The sequence below is a fragment of the Quercus suber genome, unplaced genomic scaffold (assembly GCF_002906115.3).
Source record: "Quercus suber isolate HL8 unplaced genomic scaffold, Cork oak 2.0 scaffold_142, whole genome shotgun sequence".
NCBI classification, from domain to species: domain Eukaryota; kingdom Viridiplantae; phylum Streptophyta; class Magnoliopsida; order Fagales; family Fagaceae; genus Quercus; species Quercus suber.
Window position 1 is genome coordinate 1,254,031 of NW_027069603.1, and position 12,735 is coordinate 1,266,765.

The 12,735-nt window shown below is 33.6% G+C and overlaps 1 protein-coding gene across 1 annotated transcript; it reads left to right on the forward strand.

Moving 5' to 3' along the window:
* Positions 1-9,321: 9,321 nt before the first annotated feature.
* Positions 9,322-10,974, forward strand: LOC112038828 (uncharacterized). Its single transcript, XM_065776782.1, has 4 exons — positions 9,322-9,524; positions 10,192-10,363; positions 10,476-10,647; positions 10,754-10,974. Exons 2-4 carry the CDS (start codon positions 10,267-10,269, stop codon positions 10,845-10,847), a joined length of 363 nt encoding a protein of 120 aa, XP_065632854.1. The 5' UTR covers positions 9,322-9,524; positions 10,192-10,266; the 3' UTR covers positions 10,848-10,974.
* The last annotated feature ends 1,761 nt before the right edge of the window (positions 10,975-12,735 follow it).

Here is a 12,735-nt window from a genome sequence, read left to right on the forward strand (position 1 = left end):
ATCTCGTGACTTAGCATCCCGCAAAGTATATCATGTGTCCTATACATGCTGGAATGCGAAGAGTCAAGTCAGATGGAGACAGCTGTGTCTCGCGAGTATCTCGCGGGTAAGGCCTTCCCGCGAGACACTCGCGAGGCATTTTGTTGTACTAGCCTGTCTAGTCTGATTCACACTTTCCCGCAAGACACTCGCGAGGCATTTTGTTTTACCAGCCTGTCCAGTCTGATTCACACTTTTTGTGCTTATACTATATATACCCACATTACCCACAAATGTATAGGAGAGCTTTTAAGAGAAAACCCTAGCCAAACACCTTGAGAGTTAGAGATTGTTATACCCATAATCCTTTACACATTTATTTTGGGAATTTCCTTATCTCCTATCTCTCCATTTCCATACCATTGAGAGGTTGATAACCTAAATACTTACCACACCCTTTAAGAGTGTTAAGTGAAGTTTTGGTGTTGCTGGGAAGCATTAGAAGAAGCCTAGAATGGCAGATGCAACATGGAGTTTGTTGCGGGATCCGGTGAACTAGACAAGATACGGCTCTGAGAAGCCTTGTTGGAATAGGAGTTTGGAGAGCTTAGGTACAAAGGGTAGATTAGGCTTGGAGGGTCTCTTGCTCACCCTTGTATCCCAACTGATTGTCTAGTGGATCGATTTCCGCTTGGAAGGCGGCGGAAAGGTTTTTCATTGAATTCTTCAGTTTTCTGTTCGATAACACGTCTTGGTGTTATCTGTGTTTGCATCTCTCTTTCCTACTCTTGTTCATTTCATTTTTATTGCTGTGTTGCTTTAAATATGGATTAGAGTAGTTGTCTTGCTTATACGCTTGTGTTTACACTATTCCGCACTTAGTATTAAGTTAATGTAAAATCAACTAAGTCATAACTTTAATTTGGGGGTTTAAACAGCTTGTGTGTTTTCGACACATTTCCGAGCTTTCAGTTAGTGGCAAAAGGCTTTAAACAAAGGGAAGGAATAGACTACTTTGATACTTATACACCAGTGGCTAGGATCACATCTATTCGAGTGTTGGTAGCACTTGCATCCATATACAAATTGATTGTACATCAAATGGATGTAAAGACAACTTTCCTAAATAGTGACCTTGATGAGGAAGTTTACATGGAACAACCTGAGGGTTTTGTATTTCGTAGAAATGAGAAGAAAGTTTGCAAATTAGTTAAGTCCTTGTATTGCTTGAAACAAGTTCCAAAACAATGGCATGAGAAGTTTGACTTTGTAATTTTGTTGGATGGTTTTGTGCACAATGACATTGACAAATATATGTATTCCAAATTTACAAAGGAATATGGAGTTATTGTATGCCTTTATATGGATAATATGTTCATATTTGGTACAAATACGAAAGGTGTATGTGAAACCAAAAGGTATCTAGCTTCTAAGTTTAAAATGAAAGATTTAAACAAAGTGGATACTATTTTTAGAATCAAAATTAAATAAACATAGTGGGTGTGTTGCACTATGTAATTCCATTATGTTGAGAAAGTACTTCAAAGATTTGAACATGTTAATATAAAGAAAGCAAATACATCTTTTGATCGGAGCATAAAATTAGGTGAAAACGCTGGAAAAGGAATAGCACAGCTCAAGTATACTAGTGTTATAGGTAACATAATGTATGCTATGCATTGTGTAAGACCAGACATATCTTTTGTAGTGGGAAAAATTTTTAGATTTACAAGTAATCCAAGTATGGATCATTGAAAAGCAATTGCTAAAGTTCTTGGTTATTTAAAGAAAAACATAAGTTTGGGACTCTTTAATTCCAAATTTCTAGCTGTGTTGGAAGGTTATTCAAATGCTAGTAAGATTTCTAGTATGAATGATAATAAATCCACGTTTGGTTGGATATTCACTCTTGGTGGAGGTGTCATCTCTTGAGCATCAAAGAAATAAACATGTATTTCTCACTCCACCATGAAGCGAAATGACTAAGAAATATGTCATTAGACATAGAGTTGTGGCCACAACCAATACTAGTCATTTCGGTGTACTACGATAGTGAAGTCACCTTGGGCATGTTAGGACATATGTGATTCACTTGTTAAGAACATATGTCACTATTTTATGTAGTTGACTAATCTTTTGACAAAACACACTTTACTTGTAATTGAATAGATCTAGGTGTTCCTAATACTTCAAGAAACATGTTGTTCAAGTCTAGTATTAAAGCCATGAAGATTGGACAAAGAAACAAGTAAAAAAAAGCTATTCAATAAAGCTGGACAAATAGCTCAACACCTGTGGATAGATAGCTCGATAGCTGCTCGATCCTCTCGACAGCTAGGCTATCTATCGCGATTTTCAACTTCTTCTTATCGCAATCTCGATAGCTTTTCGACAGTTGGTGGATCGATTGAGCAACTTCCTGTCTCCTCGATAGCTCCTCAATAACTTCTCGATAGCTATATCTGTCAAAATTTAAAGCTCTACACCTTCTCGACACCTCTTGATCAATCGAGGTTACGAGAATTCATATTTATAGATATGATTTTTCGTTTATGATGACATGTATGTGTAGGGTTTATTTTCTCACAACCTTAGACCTATATAAGACTTATTTTAGAGGCCGCCACATAAGAGAATACAAGGAGAACATATGCAAAAGGTGACCGATGCCTTATTCTCTCTGAAAGAAGTTACTGCGTCTTTACGCCTTAGGGTTTTGTAACCAAGTGCTTCTTGATCTTCATTGTTGATGAAGTGAAGAACTTTGCAACCAACAATCTTCTTCTAGTTGATGATTAAGTCGCGTATTGAGATCCGCGCAATTGGTTAGTCACGAACTAGGATCTGTGCATCAAAGAGTTCAAAGGTTCTGAAGCGGTAGAAGGTTTTTGCTGTGAGTTCATCTATGGGGATTATAGAGTCTAAGGACAAAAGTTTTGTATTAGATCTAAAACTTCTCTTTATTATAGTGAATTGCTTTTCGAGAAGGTTTTCCCTAGGTTTTTTTACTGTGAAATTAGTTTGTTTCATTGGTTTTTCCGGGTCATTATATCTTGTCTTGTTTACTTTTCCGCTGTACATGATTTTGACATGATATTGATGCTTGTTTGTTTTAACAAGTTTTATTCATAATAAATTTAATTAACAACTTGGGTTTAAAACTTGTTAATTCTATCAACCAGGGTCTAAATTTTTCAACAAGTGGTATCAGAGTGGGTACACTCTGATTGGATTAATTTCTTAAGCGTGATCCTTGACCCTTGTTGTCATGGATCGTGGAAAATCTCTTTTAATTCCTCCTTTATTTGATAGAACTAATTATGCGTACTAGAAAGTTCGTATGAAAGTTTTTTTCAGGTTCTAGGTGAACAGGTATGGCAAGCTATTGAAGTTGTCTGGATTAAGTCAAAAGAAGCGCTGATGGATTAGGATGATGTAACAATCAAAGCGGAAAATTTCAACAGTAGGGCTTTGAATGCTTTGTTTAGTGGGGTGGCCAATGAGAAATTCAAGAAAATATCATCCACAAAAGTTGCCAAGGAAGCATGGACCATTCTTGAGACTACCTATGAAGGTATCAAGGCAGTAAAGACTGTGAAACTTCAAAGACTCACTAGTAGTTTTGAAGAAATAAGGATGGAGGAGGACGAGACCTTTGATGAGTTCTATGCTAAACTCAAGGATATTGTGAATTCTGCTTTCAACCTTGGGGAATTTATAACAGAATCCAAAATTGTTAGGAAAATCCTTAAGTCTTTACCTAAAAGATTCCATGCCAAGAACACTGCCATTGAAGAAGCAAAGGACATTGATCAAATTCTTTTGACTGAGCTTGTAGGGAACCTTCAAACTTATGAGATGGGATTAGGCTCAATGAAAAAAGGTAGAAATAGTAAAAACTTGGCTATTAAAGGTATAGAGGAAGAGATTGGGGACTCTGGAGATAAAGATGAAGATGAAGATGATGATCTAACCTTCATAATTGATGAGATTATCAAGCTTCTTCAATTTAGGAAAAAGGATAAGGGCAAACCTCCTAGGAAATCTAAATCCTCAAGGAAGGGCAAGAATGAGAAACCCTTTATCCAATGCCATGAGTGCAAAGGTTTTGGTCATATGAGGATAAAGTTTCCAAACTACCTTATGAAGGAAAAGACCAAGAAGTCAAAAGATAAAAGGTTGGTTGCTACTTGGAGTGATACTGAGAATGACTCTTCTGATGAGCATATGGATGAATGTAGTCATGTTATGGCCTTCTTCAATTTAGGAAAAAGGAGAAGGGCAAACCTCCTAGGAAATCTAAATTCTCAAGGAAGGGCAAGAATGAGAAACCCCTTATCTAATGCCATGAGTGCAAATATTTTGGTTATATGAGGATAAAGTGTCCAAACTATCTTATGAAGGAAAAGACCAAGAAGTCAAAAGATAAAGGGTTGGTTGCTACTTGGAGTAATACTGAGAATGACTCTTCTGATGAGCATATGGATGAATGTAGTCATGTTATGGCATTTGCTGCCTCAACCGATAAGGTGATTGTGGAGAGTGCTAGTGATAGTGAGGATTTTTCTGATGATGAAGTACTTAAGAAGATGACCCTTCAGGAAGCCTATGATAAGCTATGCACTGAATTCATAAAATCTGAAAAGACTTCTCATCTTCGTAGAAAAAAACTTAATGAGGTAAAAACTGAAAAAGCTGATCTGCTAGTCAAACTAGATTAGACTGCAAGATTAGTTGAGACTTTTGTTGTGGATAACACCTCATTAGAAGAGAAGGTTAAGAATCTTGAGGTTGAGCTTAGTCAAGCTAGAACTCAAATAGAGAGGATGTCTAGTGCAAAACTTCAAGAGGTATTAAATGCTCAAAAGTCTAGTTCTGATAAGACTGTTTAGGATATGTTGTTTCCTCTGACCCTTCCTCTTCCACAACTTTTGGATCAAAGACTGTCTTTGTGCTCTAATCTGAAAAAGGTGATAAAGGTACAAAATTCAAAATTGATTTGACTAATTCTAAATCCTTTGTTAGACCTCATGTTTGTCACCATTGTGGTGTTGCTGGACACATTCGTACTAATTACTTTAAGTTGTATCATCATAAGCAATTGTTCAAATGGTCACAGTTTCCTCTCAAGGACCTACACTTTTGTTTGGAGAGTTATTAAAAACTTTGAGCTTTTTAACTCAATTTCAGAAGAATTTTAATTCTTTTATATCCTTTAGTAGACATATTAGAACACGTGTCTTTTCATCTTCACGGTCAAAGACTTGTTTTGTGTGGATGAGAAAGGAGCCTAAGACTTAATTGTCTTTTCTGTTTGTCCTCTGCTTTAATTCTTTCTATCTAAAGTATGATTTTCTTTACTTGATTTCTTATCTGCTTTTGGAATCATATTTTCATGCATATGTATCTTTCTTTCTGCTTTCATGTTGTTTGTCTGTTTTTGTTTAGTTGTTTAGTTTTTTATTTTGTTTTATTTTCAAATTTTTTTTTGAAAAATCAGAAAAATACAAAAACAGTGTGTTTGTGTACATTGGTACTTGTGTACCTTGGATGGCCATTGAAGCAAAATTTTCTAAATTTTGTATCTTTTGTAACTTAGATTAGCATCTCTATACACAACTAATAAAGAGAGTTTTGTGGCTTGTGTTTGTGACGAGTAAGGTTAAGTAATCTCTTGTACTTAACACTCATATCACTCTTTTTGACGGAAAGGATTAGAAAATTCTAAGAGAAAGGTATAAATAATCATCTTACCATTATTGTCCGCCAATCATGAATGACATCTGTAAGTTTCGGCATAGCAAAAGTGTGATGTTAGTGACATTTGTGTGCTTCGGCATAGCAAAATTGGAATGTCAATTATCATTGGGTATTTTTTTCTTTTTCTTATATGTCCATGTATGATTTGCTCAATAAAAGAAAAATATGCAAAGAAAAATAAAAAGCAAAAAGATCAAAAGTTCTTTAAATATGATTGCAAACGTGTATTCTAGGAGATGTGGGAGTTATAGGATGTTCCTCGAAAGTAATAGTCCCCATTAAATAGTTATGATTGTGTGTGAGTTAAAGTGATTTTCTCATATCTCAAATCGTCATAACATGTATACACTTATGCAATCTTGCGATGTTTTTCACACACAACACGCAATATTCTTTGCTACTCTTGATACATGTGCAAGTACAATGTGATTTGGCCATTACAAGATTTACATGTGTTAATGTATGCTCACTAAACTGTCTTAACTTATTTTTGAAATATAAAATTAGTTAGACTTGTTTGGTGTGTGCGTGTGTTTTGGGATTTATGTGTTTAACATTTTTTTGAGAGATTTGTTTTTCACATGTTTTGTATCCTTCTATTATCTTGTCATCCATAGTATCTTGTTTCATTACATTCATGCATTTATATGGATTTCTTGTGCCCTCTTGATCATCCTTGATCATCTTTATGTCTCTCGGGTGAAACTTTCTAGTTTCTTGTATCCTTTGTCAATCATGACAAAAAGGGAGAGAAATTGTAGAGACTTTGTGGTTTCTTTTTTTGAGATTTTACATGTTAGGGGGAGAAATACATGCCTTTGTTAGGAGGAGATGTGTTTTATCTTGTTAGGGAGAGTGCTTACCTTCTTCTTCTTGTACAACGGTCTTGTGACCATGTTTACATACATTGTACTTATCGTTGATATATATATATATATATATATGATGATGTATGTCTTCTTCATCTATCTCTACACGTGTTGTTCCTTTTCTATCTTTATACACATGTTTTTTATTACTGTATACAATCTATTATTTCTGTTTCACACTAAAATGCCTTGATGAGTTTTGTTTAAAGTGTTTTAGAAATACAAGTTGTCAAAATTTACTTGCCATAAACTTTTTTTTTACAAAGTTTTTCAAGAGTTTGTGTTAGGATAAATTTTATTATATTAATAAGTGAATATGAGTTAAGTGATTTATAACTTCTCTCATATGTTCATTTGTTTGTTGTGATTTTTTCACAAATTGCTAAATGGGAAGATTGTTAGGACATATGTGATTCACTTGTTAAGAACTTATGTCACTATTTTATGTAGTTAGCTAATCCTTTGACAAAACGTACTTTGGTTGTAATTGGGTAAATCTAGGTGTTCTTAATATTTCAAGAAATATGTTGTTTAAGTCTAGTATTAAGCCATGAAGATTAGACTAAGAAACAAGTGAAGAAAAACTGTTTAATAAAGCTAGACAGATAGCTCGACACCTGCGGACAGATAGCTCAACACCTCTCGACAACTAGGCTATCTATCAAAATTTTCAACTTCTTATTGCAATCTCGATAGCTTTTCGACAGCTGGTGGATCGATTGAGCAACTTCATGTCTCCTCGACAGCTCCTCAATAGCTTCTCGATAGCTGTATCTGTCTAAATTTAAAGCTTGACACCTCCTCGACACCTCTCGATCGATCAAGGTTATGAGAATTTAGATTTTCAGATATGATTTTCGGCCCATGATGACATGTATGTGTAGGGTTTCTTTTCTCACAACCCTAGACCTATATAAGACTTATTTTATAGGTCGTCACATAAGAGAATAGAAGGAGAACATATGCAAAAGGTGACTGATGCATTATTATCTCTGAAAGAAGCTACTGCGTCTTTGCACCTTAGGGTTTTGTAACCAAGTGCTTCTTGATCTTCATTGTTGATGAAGTGAAGAACTTTGCAGCCAACAATCTTTTTCTAGTTGGTGATTAAGTTGCGTACTAGGATCCACGCAATTGGTTAGTCACGTACTGGGATCCGTGCATCAAAGGGTGGCGTTCATATATTAAAGAGTTCAAAGATTTTGAAGCGGTAGAAGGTTTATACTGTGAGTTCATCTACGGGGATTGTAGAGTCTAGGGACAAATGTTTTGTACTAGATCTGAAACATCTCTTTACTATAGTGGATTGCTTTTCGGGAAGGTTTCCCCCTATATTTTTTTACTGTGAAACTAGTTTGTTTCATTGGTTTTCTTGGGTCATCATATCTTGTCTTATTTACTTTCCTATTGCACATGATTTTGACATGATATTGATAATTGTTTGTTTTAACAAGTTTTATTCATAATAAATCTAATTAACTACTTGGATTTAAAACTTGTTAATTCTATTAATCGAGGTCTAAATTTCCTAACAGGGAAGAGTATACAATAAAATGTATAATGAAAAGTCTAGACATATAGGTCTAAGACATAATTACATAAGACAATTAACTGAAGCTGGTACCATGTCAATTGTCTATGTAAAGTCAAATAATAATTTGACAAACCCTTTAACCAAAGCAATGTCTCGAGATTTGGTTAGGGTAACATCCATTGGAATGGGACTAAGACTCTTCTTTTAAGAGAATCACCAATAGTGGGAATCCAATCTCGAATTGATTTAATCTAAAAGATTTAAAAGGTAACAACAAGCTGTTGATATGTGGTTAGTAAGAGCACTAAATTTGTGTCTCGTTCAAGATGGATTAGTGTAGTCTGTTACAATGAAATAGAGGATGAGTTTTACACTCTTAATGCAGTTCAAAAAGTATAGACGTCTGTGTAACAAGTGTTAAATTACCGATTGTAGCAAAAGTTTAAGCTATTAAGATATGGTAAATTTAATTATTCAACCACACAATTCTAACACTCCCCCTTATGTGTGGGCAGAAACTACCTTTTAATATGTGAGGCCCAACACATAGGATTCTAAATGGGAGGTAGAGTGGAAGAAACAATTATTAAACTCAGAATCTCATACTCTGATATCATGTTAAATTACTGATTTTCCGGACTTTGAGTTTAGAACCTTTTTAGAAGAAATATTAGGGTTCAAGAGAGAACGGATTTGATTTATGGTTAAAAAGAGAAGAAAGAAAAAAGCCATAGAATTATTTTCTAGCGTGTGAACAATGCGTGAGAAAATAGTACCATGAGCCATACCATAAATAGTTCAGTGAGAAAGAAAAGAAGAAAGAAAGATGAGAAAGGAGGAAAAAGAATGCTACGGTCAAGTTGCCTCAATTCTCAAAACGCTTTACATTTTATTGATCAACTCTAACTTATTTAAGTACAACTGCATAGACCTTACTCTTAACCTCTCTTAGTAGAACTAGGGCAAGGCTTCTACTTTGACTAGTGAACCAAATCCTAATTGAATTGAACCAAAGCCCACACATAACAACCCATTAACTATATAAGACTGACTTATTAATAAAAGAAGACCCATGGTCCATAACTATTGTTCATACTGGCAATTGTAGAATTGCTAAAATACCCTTGACTCTAGAATGACAAAATAAAACATTAAAACCTAATTAACTACCACGGGAACTTATTGTTTAGCTTTGCCTTAACCTTAGATTTCCAAAGAGGATATTGTTTCTCTAGCCATGCTATGGTTATGCCATCTGTATGTGTGTGTGTGTGAGAGAGAGAGAGAAAGAGAGAGTTAAATTTGGTTGTTCTTTCTTGGGATTTACAGCTGCAGTATTCAAAGCCAATTTGTTACTGTGTAAAAGTTAGAGAAAGCCAGTGGTAATACTCTAAAGTGACTCTGAATTGGAATTTTTCCTTTTTTCTTTTTAAATAGTAGAATCGGCAAGTTCTTTTAAGTTCATTTAAGAAGTTATTTTTGGTTCTGTTTAGTGCTAAGAATTGGCAAGTTATTTATTTATTTTCCCCTTTCTCTTGATTAACATTTGAAACATTCTATGCCACTTTGGTACTGTGTTAAAGTTGTGTGAAATTGGCCAATTCTCTTATGGCCTTGTTTAGTTTGAAAGGAAAAAATCTTGCTAAAGAATTGTTTCATTTCTCTTAAGAATGATTACAAAAATTTCAAGCATTTTCCATTTATTTCTCTCTTATATTTTGAGAACCAACTGGAAAGTATTTTTTTAGAATAAAATAAGAGGAAATTTTGGTGATATTTAGAAGAGGCTTCCTGTTTGGGAATTTAGGCTGTATATCCATTCTCAATTTATATTTGCATTGCATGACATCAGTATTAACTGCAGCACAAACTTATTGGTATATAAGTCTAGCTAAATCAAATTGGCCTTCTTTGTATTGCATGTTGGAAAATGGGTGCTCTGCAGAAGTTTTTGAAAGATATTAGTACTAGAGAAAATTTGTGGGTTTGTATGTATTTTTCTTAGTAGTATTTCTTTCAGGCCAAATTTTGCATATGCTTTTGTTATAGGTTCCACTCTTCAACATCCTGAAGAAGTTTGATGGTGAAACTATCACTGAGGTTGTCCGACCTCGTATAGCAAGGATGAGATACCGTGTTACCAGATTGCCACAGTATCTAATTCTCCACATGCGTCGATTTACAAAGAACAACTTTTTTGTAGAAAAAAATCCTACATTAGGTGAGATTTCATTCCTATATTTAGTAGCTATATGATAAATCTACATATATAATATTATCTGAAACTAGGCCAACTCGTGTGCCTTGCGCTAAATGATGTAACTTTGTCTCAGTGAACTTTCCCGTGAAGAACCTGGAGTTGAAGGATTACATTCCCTTGCCAACACCTAAGGAGAATCAAAAATTGTGTTCAAAGTATGATTTGATTGCCAACATTGTTCATGATGGTAAACCTGATGAAGGGTACTACAGGGTATTTGTACAGAGGAAGTCAGAAGAATTATGGTAATCCCATATTTCATCAATATGCAAAAAATTGAAATTTTGAATTTTTTTTTTTTTAAATGTAACAGATATTGCAATTGACACTTTTGACATTCAATATTTGCAGGTATGAGATGCAGGATTTGCATGTTTCAGAAACACTTCCTCAAATGGTTGCACTCTCGGAGACTTATATGCAGATTTATGAACAGCATCAGTAATATAGGAGTTCAAGTCCTCTTGTTAAATGTTGATTGGTTATTTATCAAGTTTAGGTGATCATAGTGTAATATTTTTCAAACAGATTATAAAATATCATAGAAGAAAGGAGAGATTATTTTCTTGCAAGATACACTAACTTTTGAACTTTCACATGTGCTCCTCACATGGCCTTTCGTAGGTGTTGAGTCCCGAGCCAGTCACGACATCAATTATCTTGAGAAAATATTCATCACTTAAGACTATACTCATTACAATTAAATCCCACAAAATACAAGGAAATAAAAAGTGAAAATGCATTTTTAGTTCTTATATTTTGGGCCGATTTTTATTTTGGTCCCTAAACTTTATTTGTGCCTACCTGAGTCCTGGAAAATGAAAATTCAAGTCCATTCTACTGTCGGCCCACTAACAGAAAATTCTAACATGGCAAACGAAGTGCATTGTTGGCACTATAAAATGCTGATATGGTTATAAAAATAATATTAAAAAAATTACATGATCCTCTTGAAAAAGGATTTTTTTTTTTTTTTTTCGGTGTTCAGAATAAACGGCAGGAAAAAAGGAAGTACTTGTTATTAAAAGAAACAAATTCATGTAATTTGTGTCAACTTGACTGCTTGTTCTTGGGCGCTCCTATCCAAGTCGTTGGCGTGATCACATGCGTGTTGGATACTCTAATCCAACAACTCATGGTCAAATCAACATATTTAAATATTTTCTATTTTTTTTTCTTCAAAAAAACTATCTTTTTAATTTCAACTAGCCAAACATGTTTTTTATTTAAAAAATATAAAAAAATTATTTTTTTTCTTTATATTCCCAAAAATAAGTTTTTGAAAATTGAAAACAAAAACTGTTACCAAACATAACTTAATTATTTTGGCCAATGATGATATTTAGCCATTTTGAAAGTAGCCCTCAATAGACACATTCATAATTGTAGCCAATGATAGTATTAAGGACAAAGTTTGGGTACAAAATTAATTATAGCTTAAGGTTATAACTTCAATTAATATCTTTTTTTTTTATATACACAATTAATATCTTTTTATTTGATGCGAATTTTGACAAATCTACCATTAGATTGCATTTTTTTCTCTTCTTCAAAAAAAAATTACATTTTCTTCTTATATTTTTCATACTTGCAAAATTTCCAGAATATCAAAAATCAATAGCAATGTCAATCAATTGTTTAAATTGCTATTAAAAAAAACTTATAGTTCATATAATAAATAACATATGATTGGCACAAAATTTGACATGTGTGTTAAAAGCGAGTTTAGCTTGCCTCCAGTACTTTTTTAACTAAAATCTCATTTTGTTTTAATGAGAAACTGCTACATCACCCACTAACTAAATAAAATGTGGAAATAAAAATTCACTACCACTTGCTATTGTATATTTAAAACAAAAGAAGATGTCAAATTGAAAAAGTATTAGAGGTAAACCAAACCCGTTAAAAGCCTAAAGAAAGTGCAATCCAATAGTTAGATTTTCAAAATATGTAATAATATTAATTTTTTTTTAAAGGAAGTTATTGCCAAACTTTGTCCTTATATTAATTACTTAATTATAACTTAGTATTTGATAAATAATAATCTTGTGGATTCCAGTTAGCTCAACTGGTAAAGTTTTTTATAGTTGTATAAGAAATCTGGAGTTCAATCCTCGCCTACACCAAAAACTGATTGGTGTCTTGGTCTGATGATAAAGAGCTATCATCTAGAGCACACGCCATAGGTCGAAAATTTATCCAAAAATAATAATAATAATAATCTTTATTCTTTACTCATGAATGTCAAGATTGGTTATTTATATGTTTTAAAAAATTGGCTTACAAATAGATGCCTTTTTTTTTCAAATACATGCCTCTTTTTTTTTTTTCAA

Bases quoted from the DNA above. Each gene is read 5' to 3' on its own strand.
- LOC112038828 (XM_065776782.1), top strand. From the start codon at position 10,267: ATGAGATACCGTGTTACCAGATTGCCACAGTATCTAATTCTCCACATG. The intron at 10,364-10,475 runs GTGAGATTTCAT...ACTTTGTCTCAG, and splicing joins AGAAAAAAATCCTACATTAG to TGAACTTTCCCGTGAAGAAC. The intron at 10,648-10,753 runs GTAATCCCATAT...CAATATTTGCAG, and splicing joins AGGAAGTCAGAAGAATTATG to GTATGAGATGCAGGATTTGC.